At 44.1% G+C, this 16,581-nt stretch overlaps 1 protein-coding gene across 3 annotated transcripts; it reads left to right on the top strand.

Moving 5' to 3' along the window:
* Positions 1-226: 226 nt before the first annotated feature.
* Positions 227-15,809, top strand: LOC116518458 (mannose-binding protein-like). 3 transcript variants are annotated; one of them, XM_032231875.1, is made up of 4 exons: positions 227-341; positions 6,501-6,718; positions 8,165-8,263; positions 15,691-15,809. In XM_032231875.1, the coding sequence occupies exons 2-4, from the start codon at positions 6,517-6,519 to the stop codon at positions 15,792-15,794; spliced, it is 405 nt and encodes a 134-aa protein (XP_032087766.1). In that variant the 5' UTR covers positions 227-341; positions 6,501-6,516; the 3' UTR covers positions 15,795-15,809. The 3 variants fall into 3 exon arrangements, with proteins under 3 accessions (XP_032087766.1, XP_032087768.1, XP_032087767.1); XM_032231877.1 differs by having other exon boundaries at positions 228-341; positions 8,165-8,257; XM_032231876.1 differs by lacking the exon at positions 227-341 and adding an exon at positions 384-484.
* The last annotated feature ends 772 nt before the right edge of the window (positions 15,810-16,581 follow it).

Genomic DNA, 16,581 nt, shown 5'->3' on the forward strand with positions numbered 1-16,581 from the left:
AAATTCTTGGAGTGATTGTCTAATATCTTATTTCCAACTTTTCTTGCACTCATTCCTTTTTTATCTTCTTTGCCGTATAGCTTTTTGCCAGTTTCCCCCAGTAAATTCTTTTCAATTTGTTCTGTCCTATCCTGTGTTGTAACATTTCGCAACACACACATGTTCTTCTTTGTTTAAAGCGAAAGTTGGTTTGTTGATTTGCTTTTTTTTTTTAAAAAAAAAAAGCAATTCCCCGAGATCACTCTTGCTTCATCTGTACTTTTCTTCTGCTGCAAATGGTTGCAACGTATTTCAACTGAATTGGGACTGAAGAGTGAATTCCCCTGGAGTTCCCGCAACAGGTAAAAAAAACTGGGTGAAATCAGACAACAAATAAGTATTTTTCCCCCTGTTGTTTTAGAAAATGATTAATGAAAGAATCAGATTTTGCAAAATCACTGCCTGAGAAACGCATACACGAAGAGTTGGTTTCTTTCACTGCTGTGTAAGTAAGTCTTTTTCTGTATCAAACTTGCTTAAGAAACCTTCTGCTTGTTAATCTGTTTCCTGGGATTTCTGAAGCAGAATCTTAATTATTTTTGACGGGTAAAAAATGTGGAGGGGAGGGGAGATCCAGGTGAGGTGAACAAAACATGACAAGGAAACAAGAGAATAAACTAAAAGGGGAAAGAGAATGCCGCAGCAAGGAATAGACTAAGTTAATGAAAGGTTTTATTTTTTATTCATTTATAAAAGTTTATTTATTTATAAAAGTTTAGCTCAGGGTTGAAAGGAGGGGTCCTCCTTGGTACTCTGAGGTTGCAAATGTTTCATTATCCAAACTAGGTAATATCATCATAGTTTAGGTAATGAAATGTCTGCAAGGAAATAATCAAGCTCAGAGAGCACCAAGGACCCCACAGTCTTTCTCCTCCTCCTCTTCCTCTTCCTCATTGTCATCCTCTTTCTCCTTTCCCCTTCTCCTCCTCTTCCTTGTCATCCTCCTCCTCCTTTCCCCTCCTCCTCTTCTTCCTCCACGCACCCCATCCTTCTTCTAGCACTGATGATGTTCCCTAGTTGGGGTAATGAAATATCTACAAGAAAGTAATAAAACTCAGAGAGCACCAAGGATCCCAGAGTCATTGTCCTCCCCCCCCCACAAACCCCTCTCCCTTCTAGCACTGATGACATTCCCTGGTTGGGTAATGAAATTCTGCAAGAAAACAACCCCTAAAATATCAAATTCTTTTGCCAAATAGACTATTTCTGAAACTACTCATTTCCCTTCTTTATTCACAGCACAACACAAGATGTGAAATGTTTATTATTCCACAAAGCAGTCCCTTTGTAGCAATTCTCAAAAGTATCAGATAATCTTCCATAAAATAAAACAAACGTAGGATCAGCAAATCGGTATCTGAGGTGCAGTCAAGCTTAATAAACAGCAGCAGCAGCCTGAAATGTTTTAGGCTAAGTGGGCTAGATTTTTAACTTCTGCATTAAATCAGTAGCGCAACGAACATGATTTTGTGAATCATTTGATAAATAAATGATTCTATATTGTATAGATTACAAGTGCAACAAATTTAAGCTTTGATAGGGCTGTGTCTCTATGTTTGGCTGTTCTGGAATAATTGATACCCCAAAGGATCGATGTTGATGCTACTTTACAGTAAAATCAGCATTAATGAGATTTATTAAATCTTGAGTTACACAGGAAACCACTTAAAAGCAGGAATTAAGATAAACTAAAGGAAATGTGAAGCAGCAAGCTGAAACAAATGAAATTTGAAACAGTAAGATAAAGTAATGCATCATGACTTTGTACGCCATTGAAAGTTGTGACAGACAGTGTGACTATTTATTTACTCAAGCAGAAAAGAAGAAAGAAATAGCCTAAAAACAAGGAAAGCAGAGACAAAACGTTCCAGGAGGAAAATGTGATATGTTGATGCTACCTTGAGTAGTCCATGGGCTCAAAGGTCCAAAGAGTTGATGACTCAACCATTGCAGCTCCAGCACAATTTCATGAGTCCAAAGTTCAAAGCCTTTATTGTCATGGTATATCATGTATACAATGAAATTGGTTTAGCCTCTACTGGTGCAGTCCATAACAAGAATACAACACAACCAGTAGTGGGTTTCCATTTGTTTTTACTACCGGTTTGCTCGTGCACTCATGTGCTCAGAAGCATCCAGGTGGGTGGGCGGAGCCTCCCACTACCACCGCTACTAGCTCACCCGATCCGGGCCAAACTGGGAGCAACCCACCTCTGAAAACAACATGAATAATATAAAGAATATCCTTATACAAGTAGTTAGGGGAGGAACCTAGTCATACGTTTCCATATGTTCATCATATTTTGTGCAACATGTATAGTACTCTGGGGTAAGATCTTATATCCAGTGGAAGGATTCAGCCGGTTCAGCCCAGTTCAGGCGAACCGGTAGCTCCAACAATCAGCTGGGTAGCGAAACAGCTCGCTCTGATGATCAGGAGGGCCTGCCCTCCCGCTCCTGTGCTTTACTTACCTATATGCTCTCAGCTGATTCATACAGCAGAGTGGATTGCTGTGCCTCAGCTGTGTTACTCCCCAGAAGTAACTTGGAAGGTAAGTTTTGTTAAAGAGTGCGCAATCACCGAACCAGTTGTTAAACCGGCAGGATCACACCACTCCTTATATCATGGTATATACATATTAGACATTACACCGGCACCAGTGAAATTCGTCATATTAATATGTCTGTGGTATTATAGTGTGTTTAAGAGTCTGACAGCCCATGGGTAGAAGCTGTTTTTTAACCTGTTTGTCCAGCTGGTTATACTTCTGTGTCTTCTGCCCAATGGTAAAAATGAGAAGAGACACTGGCCAGGGTGTGAATCATCCCTAAGTATCTTCCTTACTCTGCTAAAGCAGCGAGACCTGGCAATGTCATCCGGTGGTGTTAAGGGGCAACCAATGGTTTCTTGTGCTGAATTGATCATTCTCTGTAGTGCCTTCCCAGTCCGCAACTGTTAAACCAGCATACCCAGTGGTGGATTCCTACCAGTTAGGACCGGTTCGGCCGAACTGGTAGTGGTTTGGCGGCCTGGTTGTTGAACCCAGGCCTGCCACGCCCCCAAACCATTTCTCCAACGGCGGCGCCATCTTGATTTTTGGTGCACAGAACAATTTTCATTGCAATTTTTTTCCCCATTTTTTAATGTTTCGCCCATGCGCAGACCTGTTTTTGTGCAAAGGTTTTGCATGCAACGAACCAGCAGTAACGCCAGCAGCAACCCACCCCGAGCATACCATACTGTTATACAGTATGTGAGGACACTTTCTATCATGGACCGATAGAAAGAAGTCATCAGCCTTCTCCAGTTCATGAGGAGACACCTTTCTCCATGATCCCAGTAATGGCTGTTATTAGATTGTATGCATTTGATGATCTGTTGCATAATGCCCGACTGATTAACTTAATTAATAACGTTTGATCCCTGTGAAGGACTTTCAGTGGCCATGTCTGTTTTTCCATCTCTCTTGATCTAAGATGACCTGATAAGCATTGTCTTTTAAACGAGGGAAGGTTATTCCATTTGGCTTCCAGAACGACGCTGATGATTAACTAGTTCAGCCACTATGGAACAAATCAGATATTTGCACATGCAACTATCTGTTGAGCTTGCTTAATTTTTTTTCTCAGAAACAAGGAGACACTTTTTTTTGTTTTCTAGTAGAAACAAACAAGGTCTTCTGGATTATTACACAGCTGGTGGGTGATGCGTGGTAATAGTAGGCATTCAGTCCAGTGTTGGGCTTCAAAAATTTCAGCAATGGGCTCTCTGCCCAGTTGCCGGATGGATGTGGCCATGGTGGGCATGGCCTAGTCTGTATCTGCACTGAGGGGTGTGTGTGTTTTTGCCTTCCCCAGGCTCCAGAGGCTCTCCTTGAGCTACTGGGAGGGTGAAAACTTCCTCCCCCAGGATCCAGAAGCCCTCCGAAGGCCAGAAACAGGCCCTAACCCTAATCTTAAGCCTTCTGGAACCTCCAGGAGGCTCATTTCCCCCCTCCCTCAGCCTCCGCACAGGCCCTGCACTTACCTTGCATCAAAAATGGGCTGCATGGAAACTCCTGGGAGGGGAGGGGTGGACGGGGCAGGGCCAGCCAGGGGAGAGATTTGGAGTTCTCAAACCTGCCATAACATTAGTTACGGGTTTTCCGAACCCGGGTGAACCCGTAGCAGCTCAGCCCTGATACGATCCTATTCCTTAATTTTCTTCTTTTAATATTATTTATTTTATTCGCAACATTAAAATGCAACCTCCAAAACAAAAGAAAGAAAAAAGCACATAAGGACAAAGTAAAACTAAACAAGACATTTAAAAAGTGCATAGGGTGGGTGGGTGGGGGGAAGCCACGTACGCATAATTGCCTTTCCCAGTTGAATACTGATCAATCTATTTCAAGAATAATAGCCACCACCACCACCCCGCCAAAACAGGCCCACAATTTATGAACTCCTACAACTCTTATCTTTATCTTCAGTCAATTGCAAAAGGCAGCTTGACTTGGATCAGCTTACATCCTGCAACAATATCTGTAACACCACAAAATAGCCACAGCAGCCCATCCCAGGTGCTTGGGAAGGGCTCGATAAGTAGATAGAAATACTAAATGCAGCCTGAACATCTGGCAGACAGTGCAATGAAACATAATATACAGTATACTGTATTTTTCGGACTATAAGATGCCCCGGAGTATAAGACACACCAAGATTTTGAAGAGGCAAATTTTTTTAAAAAGGGTTTTGCACTCTGCAGATCTCCCAAAAATGGCCCGTTTTTCACCAAATGGGCCTGTTTTTTGTCAAAAACGGGCATGCATAGCCTTTAGGAGGCTTGTAGAGTGCTCCTAGGGACTGAGGGGGCAAAAACGAGCAAAAAACGGACCATTTTTTGCTCATTTTGCCCTCCCCAGCCACCAGGAACATTCTGGAAGCCTCCTAAAGGCTATGCATGGCCATTTTTGCAAAGGGGGTGGGGTTTGGGGAGGCTAAAACTGCTGTATTCAGTGTGTAAGATTCACCCAGATTTTCACCCTCTTTTTTGGGGGGGGGGAAGGTGCATCTTATACTCTGAAAAATATGGCAAATATTCCATGATATAGAATCTGTGAAGCACAAATGTTGTAGGTAGCATCAGGATGACCCCTGTAATGTTGTAGCTCAGGGGTGTCAAAGTCAAGACCTGGGGGCTGGATGTGGCCCACAGGATCCTTAGATCCCAGTGGTGGGTTTCAAAATTTTTTTAGAACCTCTTCTGTAGGTGTGGTCTGCTTTGTGGGAGTGGCTTGCTGGCCATGTGATTGGGTGGGAGTGGCTTGCCGGTCACGTGACCAGGTGGGAGTGGCTTGCCAGCCATGTGACTGGGTGGGCGTGGTCAACTTGTAAAATGTGGTAAAACTCACTTAACAACACTCTTGCTTGTTGGCTCAGAAACTCTGGCATTTGAAACATGCAAGCCTTAAAGCTGTCAAGTTACAAGACCCTTGCACCCCTAACCCTTTAGAAAAAAAAACCCAGGGGTGTTCAAACTTGGCAGCATTAAGACTTCTGGACGTCAACTCCCAGAATTCCTCCTCTCGCTCTTTATCTTGATGATGTACTGCTTGAGTAGACATTAGAACAATTTCTAATTTTTAGTCCCTCATACAATATGAAACAAGCTACAGTCTTCTTTGCTTCTGATGACCTCAAAACATAGAAAAGAATAGGGGGGCACCATCACCCAGGTTCTGACCTAGGCTTGCCAAAAGCATGAAGCTGACTCCTTGTCCTGATAAAACCCCTTTTATTTAGTTTAAAGTGAATTCCTCTCCAGCAGAGTCCTGGCCAACAGTCTTTCAAGTGATTTCACAACTACAGACCTTTATCAGGCTTGGAGAGCTGCCAGGCGATACTTTCCAAATGCCACTCTGTAGCAGCAATTACTTGTCAGGAACAGATCTTCACCCTAATGAATTGAACTAATTGTCTCCTGCAAACTCCTCTCCCCTTTCACTCCTCTTTTATTCCCTATGGGAAGGGCCATTCACTGTCCACCTGTGCCTTTACTCCCAAGTCAACCCGTGTTCTTTAGCTGTTCCCTTCTCCTGGCAGCTCTATGCATGCGCAAACTGGGAACAGGCTCCAGCTGTTCTTCTGCCTCACTGATGTCTGACTCTGAAGGCAGCTGATAGCTGTCAGACGGCCCTGGCCCCCATCTCTGCCTCCAACACAGAGCCCTCATCAGAGCAGAGCCTTCCCCAGACTCCAGGACTGGCCCATGTTCCTCCCCAACCTCCTCATTGTCTGAGTCTGCCACCAGCTTCACGGGCCACAACCACCAGGTTTCCCTCCAATTGACCAATGGGAAAGTGGTGGTGGGGGGAGGCCATCCTATCCTTGTACCACCAGCAGAAACACCACAAAATGTCAGAATGCTATTTATCCCAAACAAAGGGAAACGAAATATGTACTATTTTCCTCCTCTTTAGGTCTCGTTCTTAAGATATGCTGCTTCATGCTTTCTACACCCTGGTGCTGGGAGTGTCACTGGTGAAGCCGTCAGATCCTGAGACATGCAGATGTGAAGAGAAAGTCAACATCTGCCCTGTGGTTCCTGGCATGAATGGATTGCCAGGAACCCCAGGGAGTAATGGCTTACCAGGAAGAGATGGGAAGGAAGGACCTCCAGGGCCAAAAGGAGACCCAGGTACAGCACAAACAGTTCTTTAGTTTTTCTTAGATCTATGTTGACTACAAACATTAGGGCCAGAAGAATCGCTCAGTGATAAATTCTACATCCTGTAAAAGGAAGCAAAAACTCTGAACAATTGAGGGAAGTAGGTACGTCTAGTCCAGGGGTGTCAAACTGGATTTCTTTGAGGGCCAAATCAGCATTGTAGTTCTCCTCTATGGGCTGGCGAGGGTGGCAGGGAGGGAGATAGGATGATGCCCCCTGCAGCACTTTACCAGACAAAATGGGTCATGGGGGATGCATGACTCATTTCACCCTCGTCCTCAGCCTCCAGCAGCAATCTGCATACAAAAACAGGCCATGAGGGGGCCTCCTAAACCCCCACATGGCCCTTTTTTGGCCTCCCCAGCCTCCAGCAGCACTCTGCTAGCCAAGATGGGCCATGGGAGGCCTTAGCGTGGCCCATTTTTGGCAGGGAGAGCGGCAGTAAGCCAGGGAGGCCAAAAATAGGGGGTGAGGAGTGCTGTGAAAGAAAGAAAGGAAGAAAGGAAGGAAGGAAGGAGGAAGGAAAGAAAGAAGGAAGGAAAGAAAGAAAGGGAGGGAGGGAGGGATGGGAGAAAAAAGTGAAGGAGGGAGGAGGGAGGAAGGAAGGAAGGGAGGGATGGGAGAAAAAAGTGAAGGAGGGAGGGAGGGAAGGAAGGAAGAGGGAGGGATGGGGAGAAAAAAGTGAGGGAAGGAAGGAAGCAAGGAAAGAAAGAAAAAAGTGAGGGAGGGATGGAAGGAAGAAAGAGGGAGGGGGAGGGGAGAGAGGGAGGGAGGGAAAAAAGAGGGAGGAAGGACCACAAACTTGGCGCTAGATGCAGCTTCAGAGGACACCTTGAAAGAGCACAGCAATCCAGGGCTGGAAGAGGCTAGTCCAGCCCCCTGCTCCAGCAGGACATTGTTAAAGTGAGTTTCTGTCTTTTGACCCCCCCCAGTCATATAGCAGTTAGACTTATATACCGCTTCATAGGCTTTCAGCCCTCTCTAAGCGGTTTACAGAGTCAGCATATCGCCCCCACAGTCTAGGTCCTCATTTCACCCACCTCGGAAGGATGGAAGGCTGAGTAACCTTGAGCCGGTGAGATTAGAACCGCTGAACTGCAGATAACAGTCAGCTGAAGTGGCCTGCAGTACCTCACCCTAACCACTGCGCCACCTCGGCTCCTCATAGCCACACCCACCAAGTCACATGACACACACCCCAACCAAGCCACGCCCACATAACTGGCAGGGGAAAAAAATCAGATTTCACCGCTGCTCCAACTTATTATTCTATGTTCTATTTGGTGACCAATGATGGTTCACCTGCACAAATATATTTAGAGCAACTCTTTCATCACCACCTGATCTTATCATCTTAGCTATGATGATAATCATTTTCTTCACTTACCTTTTGTGCATTTTAAATTGAATTGGCAGGATCAAAAGGAATACAGGGACCCCGGGGAAAAGCTGGACCTCCTGGCTCAATCGGAGATCGAGGGCTGAAAGGGGAAAAAGGAGATAATGCAGGTAAAGGTAAGAGGTAGGAAGGAGCCGAGATTTTACAGAATGCTTTTGGTTTTTATGTAGATATTAAAGGAATATGCAATGATTGTTTGCTCTCGACACTTTGCATGGTGAAAAACATTCAAAGCTATCATCTGGGACAGTGGTAGGTTTCTACCGATTCGGACCAGTTTGGCCGAACTGGTAGTGGTTTGGTAGCCTGGTCATTGGAACCGGCAGCGACCCAGGCCTGCCACACACCCAAACTGGTTCTCCAGGTGGAGCCATAGGCGCCACCATCTTGTTTTTCGCTTCTGCACATGTGCAGAACATTTTTATTGCACTGCACATGCACACAGACGCAAAGCATGCCCGCGCCATATACCCGCGAGCAAACCGTCAGTAGTGTCTGCCGGAACCCACCCCTTCAGTTAGGAGTAACTGAATCTTTGCTGAAATAGATACTATGTATACCTCTTCTTCTCATCCATCTTTTGGGTCTGCTTAAACTTCATATACAGTATCCCCTCTATTCGTCTTTTATGAGGGTAGATTAATCAAACAAGTCTTTGGTAGATCAGCTGATTGCATGGATGGATCGCCATAGCACTCTATTAAGGCCATAAAAAAACGATCTCTTCTTTTCAAGAGTTGGGAGACTAGAACCCAGTAATTGCTGTTATGGGAGAGTGTTGCTTCTGGTGTTGTGTTTTTGGATATTGTTTTTTTTTAATTGTTTCATGCATGTTTTTTTATTATTGTTGCTGTGAGATATCTAGCTTTAGGTAAACAACAAGGAAACACAAATGCACATGGGGTGCAAATTTATGGAATATGACCATATTCCTTTGATTTTTGGTTGTCTTAGACTAGCACCGGGGTCGGCAACCTTAAACACTCAAAGCGCCACAAAGATCCTAACCAGAAGCCCCCCATTCAATTCTGGAGCCAACTGGAAGTCCAGTTCCTCCCACACACACATAGAGTCTCCTCCTAATGAGGCTCCTTTTTCCTCTACCTGTCCTAACCAAAACCTTACAATTGTGGAGCTGACCAGAAAATCTAGCCCTTGCCATAAAGTCTCCTCCTGGTGTGCCATGCTCCCCCTCCCCAACCAGATCATCTCAAATTGTGGCACTGTCCAGCAACAGGGAAACCACAGCAGAGGGATGAAAAAGCCACATGTGGCTCCAGAGCCACAGCTTGCCGACCCCTGGACTAGCAGCTATTCTCCTACAGCACATCTAGCTATCCTAATTGTACAAATCAGTGACGTGCGGTGAGGTTCAACCGCCGGTGAGGCAGCGGGCAGGATTTTGCCTCCCCCCACCACCCAGCCAGAATAGTGCACGTGCACGCGCCATCCACCCCCCTCACCCCAGCTGCACTTGAGGAGAGGGGGAAAGCCAAGCAGAGCCCCCCCCTTCCCACTCAAAGCCCCCTTAAAGTAGAGAACAAGCCTGCTCTATGGCAGGACAGGTGTGCTGGCACTTTAAAGGGCATGCCACCCTCGGCCCGCCATACAGTGGAAACATGTCCTGGTTTGTGGCCAGGCGGCACGCTGGCACTTTAAAGTGCATTAAGCTTGTCGATTGAAAACTTGGCAGTTCGGAGGTGTGAATCCCTAATGCTGTGTAATGGAGTGAGCTCCTGTAACTTCTCCCAGCTTCTGCCAATTTAGCAGGTTGAAAGCATGTAAAAATGCAAGTAGAAAATACGAACCACATTTGGTGGAAGGTAGCACTGCTCCATGCGCCTTCTGCGATTAGTCATGCTGGCCACATGAACACAGAGATTTCTTCGGACATCACTGGCTCTTTGGCTTTGAAACAGAGATGAGCACTGCCCCCTAGAGTTGGGAACGACTAGTACATATGTGCAAGGGGAACCTTTACCTTTACCTTACAATATAACCTAACATAGAGAAAAATAATGGGGCTTGAAACCAGATTTAAAAAGGTATTTATTTACATCTTTTATATATACCCACCCATCTCACAGAAGTACATCTGGGCAGCATACAAGTATGAAAGCCCCCTCCCCAACTACATACGACTTCAGTGGCCCAATAACAGTAGCCTTACACAGAGTAGGTTGGGAAAATAATCAAACTAACATCTAACCCACCTAACTACAATTCTTTGGGAAACAGTCAGGGCTTAAGGAGGAGCAAACTATTGATACTGTGCAAGGTATGAGCAATCTTGCGTTCTAACTCAATAGGTCTGTGTCATATTTGACACCACGCACAGCCAAGAAGCTTTCTGACATTATATTAAAAATCTGTTTTTGTTTCTGACCAAAGTGAAGACTAATTCTCTCCTTTCCTACCCTTTAGAGTTTGATGTTCTTAAAGCTCAGGTCATGATTTACAGGCAGAGCTGAAGGTCCTGAAAGAAGCTTTAAGGAAGAACCAGGGAGGTAAGACAGATCAGTCTAATTAGGTACATTTGCAAAGACTTTCATAAATACTTTTGCGGGGTTCTTGGTGCTCTCTGAGCTCGGTTGTTTTCTTGCAGATGTTTCACTGCCAACTCAGTACATCCGAGGTAGGTTGCTACCGGTTCACACTGGTTTGGGTGAACCAGTAGTGGTATTTGGCCTGGATCAAAGAACCGGCAGCAACCCAGGCTGGCCATGCCCCCGAACTGGTTCCCCAGTGTTTTTTAGGGGTTTTTTTCATATTCTGAGCATGCACACAACAGTTTACAGTAAATGTGCGGGTGCAGTGAAGCACACACAAAGCAAACCAGGAGCACCAGCAGCAGCAACCCACCCCTGTAACATCATCATCCTGCTAGTGAAACATCTGCGAGAAAACAACTAAGCTCAGAGAGCATCAAGGTCCTCTCATTTCAACCTTGAGCTACACGTTTTTCCTCTATAAATTTTTTGCTCTGATACTTCCCATGTCAGGGTTCCAAGAAACACCCCCAACAAAAGAAGACTCTGAGGCTTGAGTTTCTTCAAAGTTCCACTTTATTAGTGATGTCATATTGACACATCTGGGAAAACCCAAATCTGAAAGCTTCTGGGTTTCCCCACCCAAAAGAAAGTCCAGGTCCATGCCCCAGCACCCACATGCCCATCCCATGGTCCAATCAATGCACCGTCCCAACTGGGAGATGTTTCCCAGACACACCCCTCTAAGTACAGGGCAGAGTGGCCTTGACTCTTGGAGAAGAGAGTGTTATTTTGACTATCTATCTCCCAGCACCATACAATCCCCCCTCCCAGTTTCCCACAGCACCCAATACCCAAAATGGCTTCCAGCCCTGACATCTTGATGTTCTTTCCATTCATTTGATGTTAAAAATCAGGAGAATCACGATGAAAACAGACGAGAAAGATTGTTTCGGTTTCGTTTTATTTATATGCTGGCCTATTCCCAGCGGGACTCAGGGCGGCGCAGAAACCCAAAGAGGGAAAGGGAAACACAAAAACTACAAATACAAGCATTAAAAATAACCAACAGACACACAAATCGAGAGGGGAAGGGAACTCATCTACCCCAGGCCTGCCAACACAGCCAGGTTTTAAGGGCTTTTCGGAAGGCCTGGAGAGAGGTGAGGGTCCGAATCTCTGTGGGGAGTTTGTTCCAAAGGGCCGGAGCTGCCACAGAGAAGGCCCTCCCTCGGGTAGTAGCCAGATGCATTGGCTGGTAGACGGAACCCGGAGGAGGCCAGCCCTGTGTGATCTAATGGGTCTTTGGGAGGTATTGGTAGCAGGCAGTCTCTCAAGTTCACTTTGGTTATTTTCTTCTTAGATTTTCAAGAGTCTGCTTTCCCAAACTTCACCATCATAGGAACCAAAGATTTGCATCGAATGGAGCTGAAGTCAATTTTGAACTGGCAAGGTCATCTGCTCCATGTTTGGAGGAAAGCTTGCTTCTCCGAGAAATGCGGAGGAAAACACTGCCCTAGCAAAACTGGCTTCACAGCTTAAAAGACACACTTTTCTTGGGATGACCGACCAGGAGACAGAAGGTAATTTTAAACACCTCAACGGGGACCCAATGCAATACTCACGATGGGCAAATGGCGAACCTAATGGAGTAGAAGAAGATTGCATAGAGTTGTATCTAGATGGCCGATGGAATGACATTCCTTGCAATGAATCTCGATTAATCACCTGTGAGTTTTAATCCAACCACCCCTTTATAGAGTTTAACAGGGTAGTAGGAACAGATTTCCAATGTACTAAATGACATTCACTAATAACTTCAGAACATGAGCAAAATGACCAGGGTGAAATTTTAATTTTTTACTACCGGTTCTGTGGGCGTGGCTTGATGAGTGTGGTGTGGCTTGGTGGGTGTGGCAGGGGAAGGATACTGCAAAATCTCCATTCCACCCCACTCTGGGGCTAGCCAGAGGTGGCATTTGCTGGTTCTCTGAACTACTCAAAATTTCCGCTACTGGTTCTCCAGAACCTGTCAGAACCTGCTGGATTTCACCCCTGAAAATGACCTTATTCACGCTGATATTCAAAAAACCAGCAAGATTTTACAAGGCTTTTCAAGGTTTGCTTGGGCAACGGTCAAAGAGACCCACATCGGAGTCATTTTGTGTAATTTAATTAGCAAGAAGTAAAACTGCTACTATTTAGATATCAATATGCTCCAAGGAAATTTTACTGGTTGGAGATTATTATTATTTTTTTGCAAACACTAAGAAATGAAAGAAGGGGGATCGTAATGATATCAAATCTCTTTTGCTTGTTTCTTAAGAGTAATGAAAACTTTACACATTGCACTTTGGAGGCTACTTAAGAATGTGGGTTCACATGAGAAATGTTTGTGATAATACAACTAATAAATAATGTAATGGCCATTGTCATGTTTGGATAATCACATATTAAACTTGATGTAATATTTATTTGGGTTTTACTAGTTAAATATACTGTATATAATGTGTGCGATGCTATATTCCACCAAGCCAATATCACTTATACTGCCTTTTAATGTTTAGCAACCATCTTATCAGGACTACTTATGGTTTTTAATGCAAAATCTTTTTCCAGAAGTGATAGGGGTGGAAAAACATTTTCCATTTAAAAAAGCCCAAATAGATCACTGCTGTACTATTTGGAGGGGGGGGAAAGTACTTTGATCAATAGCGTGGTCAAACAAACTCTAATGAATTTCTTAATGGGTAAACATCACATCTCATTCACAGAGTTTGCAGATATGAAAGCTTCCACGTACAACCCTTCTAGTTATTCCCTATTATGTACCCATCCAAAATGTCCATCAAAATGGAGAAAAAATAAAATTACTACATAAGTTGTTTTAATGACCATCTCGTGTTACAAAAAGGAACCAAAGACTGCAGATGATCTGATCAACATCAATGCGTCCTGGACTAAATAAAGTCTGACTTTGATTCTTGGAGTGATCAAAGGTAAACAGAAACTCACATAGTTTGGGCATGGAAATGCAAGCAGAAGAATGATGGATTAGGGAAAGAATGATCATATTGGCAAGGTTAGAGGAAGTAGAAAAGGAGAGAGAACAAGGAATAAGATAGAGAGTGGGAGGCTCAAGAATTTATTGGAATTTATTATTTATTTATTTATTCATTCATTCATTCAGTTAGTTCATCACTCATGTACAAGATAATAGGAATAAGAATAAACATGAATAAGAACACAGGAAATGAGTACAAATAAATGGGGACATTAGGACAGGGACGTTAGGCACACTGATGTGCTTATACACACCTCTTACCGACCTCTTAGGAATGGGGTGAGGTCAACAGTAGACAGTTTAAGGTTAAATTTATTGGGGTTTAGGGAGCACAACAGAGTCAGGTAGCGTATTTTCTGCATTCGGGTTTTGAGCGGTTTACCTTGAGTTTGTATCTGTTGTGCGCTCATGTATTGTTGCGGTTGAAGCTGAAGTAGTCTAAAAGATGCTGGATGAATTATTCCTAAGAGTGGTTGGGATGGTTGACATATGCCCAACAGTTCCCAGTGGTTGAATCCAATTCACCAACTCCTAACTTATGAACTAGGATGACTCCACCAGGAACCATCTACACCAAGCATTCAAAGCAGATCAGCAGAGGGTTCCAGACTGTCTTTTGATCTAAGAAACACGGGACTTTCCTATAGAAGAAATATCCTGTGTGAATGTGATGAAGAGCAATCCATCCCACACATGTATGGTGCATTCAATGTCCTTCAACAGAAGACCTCCTACTAGTGAAAGAATACACTGTTGACATAGTCCAATGTGGGGCTAAAGTCACTTAGTTTTAATACTATTTATTCTACATACTTTTACATGTGCTATATTTCTATGACCTATTTTATTTGCTTAGTGTTAGATGTCATATGTCTATAATCTCTAGGTGCTTCTGGCATGCATGTAGAAAGCAAAGGGTTCAAAGTTCAGCGTTGAAGAGCGTTCGAAGACTGCAGCTGGTCCAGAATGCAGCCGCGCGAGCGATATGGGGTGCACCTAGATACACCCATGTTACACCCATCCTCCGCAAGCTGCACTGGCTCCCCATTGGTCTCTGGACGCGCTTCAAGGTGCTAGTCGTTACTTTGAAAGCCCTACATGGTTTAGGACCTGGCTACCTGAGAGACCGCCTCCTGCCACTTACCTCCCAACGACCAACAAGATCGCACAGGTTGGGCCTCCTCTGGGTGCCGTCGACCGGACAATGCCGGCTGGCGGCCCCCCCCCCCTGAGGGAGGGCCTTGTCTGTAGCTGCGCCGGCCCTGTGGAACGATCCACCCGTAGAGATTTGGACCCTTACCACTCTCCCGGCCTTCCATAAAGCCACCAAGATTTGGCTGTTCCGGCAGGCCTGGGGCTGTTGATCGATATCCAGCCCCACTTAGATGGAATGTATGTTGTGGAATTTTTAATAATTGTATTTTTTGTTTTAAATTTTAAATGTTCCTTTGTCTTGCTTGTGAGCTGCCCAGAGTCCCAAGGGAGTGGGCGGCATATAAATTTTATTAAAGTAAAGTAAAGTAAAGTAAAGTGCAACAGGTCACAAATTCAAATGTTAGAACTGCTTTTCCAAATTTCTTATAGAATCGAACAGAACAGAATTCTTTATTGGCCAAGTGTGATTGGACCCAAAAGGAATTTTGTCTTTGGTGCATATCCTCACAATGTACATAAAAAAATAAATAGAATACATTCACCAAGAATTATAAGATACAACACTTAGTGATAGTCATAGGTTACCAGGGGTAGGTTCTGGCTGCTGCTACTGTCGGTTTGGTCAGGGACACACTGCACATGTGTGGGGGAGCGAGCGAGTGACGACTGGGAGGGTGGGTGGAGCAAGCAGGGGGGCAGGACATGGGAGGGAGCGTTCTGGTACGGGGCCTCTGGAACAATGGGTACGGGAAGGCACGCTAAATTTCACCATCTAGTACGGCTGTAATGGTCTGTACCGATTGAAACCCATGCCTGCTCCTTTCCTACCCTTTAGAGTTTGATGTTCTTAAAGCTCAGATTCATGATTTACAGGCAGAGCTGAAGATCCTGAAAGCTTTAAGGAAGAACCAGGAAGGTAAGACAGATCAGTCTAATTAGGTACATTTGCAAAGACTTTCATAAATACTTTCGAGGGGTCCTTGGTGCTCTCTGAGCTTGGTTGTTTCCTTGCAGATGTTTCACTGCCAACTCAGTAACATCCAGAGGTAGGTTGCTACCAATTTGGGCAAACGGGTAGCGGTATTTTGGGCTGGATCAAAGAACCGGCAGCAACCCAGGCTGGCCCAGTGTTTTTTAGTAATTTTTTTTTAAAAAAAAAATTTTATTCAACATTTTTCCAACATTAAAATCTCAGTTACACTTTTGCAGCTTTCCGTTTTCGGTATTTTTCCAATTTCAAAATTTCTATTTTAAGGCCTATTGTTTTATACATATATCTCCTTATTTCATAATTACTCATTTTTATAACATATACAATATTTACAACTCTACTACTTTCTAAATATACCATTTCCTTTTGTTATACTTTCTATATATTCATTGTGCATTAATTTTACATCTCTTTTCTAGCCAATTGTACTACCTATTCCATAGTTTATACTGTAATACACTGTTTCTACTCTATCCCTTAGTTCCATCGTTAATTTGTTCATTTCCGCACATTCTAGCACCTTTTTTATAATCTCTGTGTTTGAGGGGACTTTTTTTGTTTCCAGTTTTGGGCAAATGAAATTCTGGCTGCCGTAATTATATGAAGCATAATATATGCATTTCCTCACTTACACTTCCTTTTATTATTCCCAGAAAAACAACTCATGTCATGGTTTCATGTCAGTTTTTTTATTCTGTTATTTCCTCCAACCATTTCTGAATTTTTGTCCCGTAC

Source organism: Thamnophis elegans, chromosome 15 (assembly GCF_009769535.1).
Source record: "Thamnophis elegans isolate rThaEle1 chromosome 15, rThaEle1.pri, whole genome shotgun sequence".
NCBI classification, from domain to species: domain Eukaryota; kingdom Metazoa; phylum Chordata; class Lepidosauria; order Squamata; family Colubridae; genus Thamnophis; species Thamnophis elegans.

Bases quoted from the DNA above. Each gene is read 5' to 3' on its own strand.
- LOC116518458 (XM_032231875.1), top strand. From the start codon at position 6,517: ATGCTGCTTCATGCTTTCTACACCCTGGTGCTGGGAGTGTCACTGGTG. The intron at 6,719-8,164 runs GTACAGCACAAA...TTGAATTGGCAG, and splicing joins AGGGCCAAAAGGAGACCCAG to GATCAAAAGGAATACAGGGA. The intron at 8,264-15,690 runs GTAAGAGGTAGG...CCTACCCTTTAG, and splicing joins AGGAGATAATGCAGGTAAAG to AGTTTGATGTTCTTAAAGCT.